The sequence below is a fragment of the Sinocyclocheilus rhinocerous genome, unplaced genomic scaffold, assembly GCF_001515625.1.
Source record: "Sinocyclocheilus rhinocerous isolate Xijiao unplaced genomic scaffold, SAMN03320098_v1.1 scaffold370, whole genome shotgun sequence".
In the NCBI taxonomy this organism is placed as follows: Eukaryota; Metazoa; Chordata; class Actinopteri; order Cypriniformes; family Cyprinidae; genus Sinocyclocheilus; species Sinocyclocheilus rhinocerous.
In genome coordinates this window covers 556,144-558,633 of record NW_015670897.1, presented here as the reverse complement: position 1 = coordinate 558,633, position 2,490 = coordinate 556,144, and the positions used below count along the sequence as shown (strand labels likewise).

At 34.4% G+C, this 2,490-nt stretch overlaps 1 protein-coding gene across 1 annotated transcript in view; it reads right to left on the bottom strand.

The window, feature by feature from the left end:
• The window catches only part of LOC107734346 (peripheral-type benzodiazepine receptor-associated protein 1-like), a 64,810-nt gene that overhangs the window by 8,359 nt on the left and 53,961 nt on the right, over window positions 1-2,490 (bottom strand). Inside the window, exon 27 of the mRNA XM_016546280.1 lies at window positions 106-174. Within this exon, the coding sequence (XP_016401766.1) occupies window positions 106-174 (69 nt within the window). The remainder of the gene's footprint in view (window positions 1-105; window positions 175-2,490) is intronic.

Here is a 2,490-nt window from a genome sequence, read left to right as displayed (position 1 = left end):
AGAGTTACTGACGCAGAAGCCGAAAGCTGATGGGCGTGAATTCAGCAAACCAAACGCAGGTTCTCTCTCAGAGAGGAGGAGGAGACAGCGAGCGCTGACACACACCTTTCTTGGAGCGTCTAGGTTTCGGCGGTGCAGCGGGACGGCGTGGAAGCTGTGCATGTAAGCGGGCGTCTTTATGAAATTAAGTAGCAGACAAGAATGAATGAGAAGCCAAAAGAAAAGCAAAAACCTCACAAAACAAGAAGAAGAATAAGCATTAGCATCAGCAATGAGGAGCCACAGTGAGAAAGAAAGAAAGCTAAACCGTCACTGCAGCAAAGCATTCTGGGAAACAAGATTCACATTGTTGCTCTTTGAGCTGCTCACGGTGACCACGAAAAACACACATTACAACAACAGGGCTTTGGCACTTGTGTAAAAACAGCAAAGCTTTGTGATCTGAAATGAAATTGTGCAGACTGTCAAACACAAACCTATGGAAGCTTGTTTCTGCCACCGCTTAAAAAAATTCAAGTAATTCTAACTTTTTATCTCACAATTCAGACTTTTTTCTCTCATTATGCAAATTCGCGAGATATAAACTCGTAATAGCAATAAAAAAAAAAGTCAGAACTTTGACAGAAAAACTTCGAATTGTGAGATATAAACAGAATTGTGGAATATAAATTAGCAATTTGCAAGAAAATGTTAGAATTTTGAGATAAAAAGTCAGAATTGCCCGACATAAACTTTGTGAGATAAAATTGTGATAAAATTATGAAAAATTAAACATTAAAAATTAAAAGATGTAAACACAGAATTCAGAGAAAAAGGTCAGAACTGCAAGACGTAAAACCCAAAATTGTGAGAAAGAAAGTCAGAGATGAAAAGTTGCAATTGCCTTTTTAATTTTTTGTTCTTTTATTCTGTGGCGGAAACAGACTTCCACATAAACCAGATTAAACCAAGAACAGATTCACGAAATGCAGTGCGGAATTCAGGTGCATTGACTTTGTAAAAATGTGCTTTTCTCAGTCAGCCACGATTCAGAAATTTTAAGAGTAAAAAAATCTCCAATAATGAAAATTGATTAGTATTTGGTTGGTCATGTGATATTGATTTTTTGTACATTATTTTGTGCTATTCATTTCTTCACATGCAACACTTTTTAAGGCAAGACACTACCGGTGAATAGGGTAAAAATGCTTAACTAATAAATATCACTATACTTCCACAGTTAATTAATCACAGCGCATTAAGACAATTGTTTTGTGTTACAAGTTTTCTGAAATGTTGAAATATGCAAATGAACGACATATTATCTAATTAAATATGCACTCATTTACATACATTTCCAGAACAAAAATCTGAACACTGGATGAAGTCAGGTTCAAAATCTTTTTTTCATTTTGTTCACATTTTAAAGGTTTTTACAGAGGAGATTTTGTATTTCTATTTTTATTACTCCATAAATCAGAAAATACTGATTTACATTTACATTACATTTACGAATACATTTTCACCATGTTTTTAGGTATACAATGTTATATGAATCAGGTGAATAATATATATAAAATTCTCAGTACAAATTTCACAATATAGATAGTAGAGATGCACCGATTGCAATTTTCTTGGCCGATTCCGATTTCCGATTTTTTGTTAGTGCGATCTGCCGATACCGATTTTTGCCGATTTTCTTTCTAAGAACTATAATTGACAGCATATACAAACAAAAATCTACTTTTCTTCAACGCAAAGTTTTATTTTCATAAAAAAACACAAGTAAAAAGTCAGTAATAAAATAAGAACAAATAAAAAAAATGGCAAACAACGGCATAAATAAATGCAATAGAATAAAGAGAGCTTTGAAACTAAGTTTTTCAGGTTAAGTTTTTATTCAGTTAAGAAATACTACAGAAATTAAAGTAATCAAATGTAAAATAACACATTCAGTGTTATTTTACATTTGGTTTTTAATTTCTGTAGTCTTCATTGTAAAAATTAAATACAGATTAATGCTTACCATTAAAGTTATAAAACGTATTCAGTCAAGAGCAGAAAGTGGTTTTCTTTGTCTTTTGTTCTTTGATTAACATGACAGACAGCAGCATAAATATTGGACTGCAGTCCCTTTAAGAGTTTATCCACGGACCCAATATACTGTTACACAACATGCGTTCTCTTTCTCAACTATTTAACGTTCCAAAACTGACTGTGTTTAACTGGATACTTGCCAAGACGGGCATTTTGACATAATTTTGTATTTGAACGTTTTAGCGCAGTTAACCACTCATTTTGTTATTTGTGGCTCACAAGCTGTTTGAGACTGAGACTTGTGCGCTCCACTAATATAGATCAGTGATGGTGCGCGCGCATTTGGTATAAGCGCAAAACCTGCGGGAATGACTAAAATAATGCGCAATACAAGCACTATTTAACCGGAGCGAATGAGACGTGTGTGAGAGAGAAGGGGTCGTCGGAGAGAAGAGAGCGAGAATGCGCGGCTGA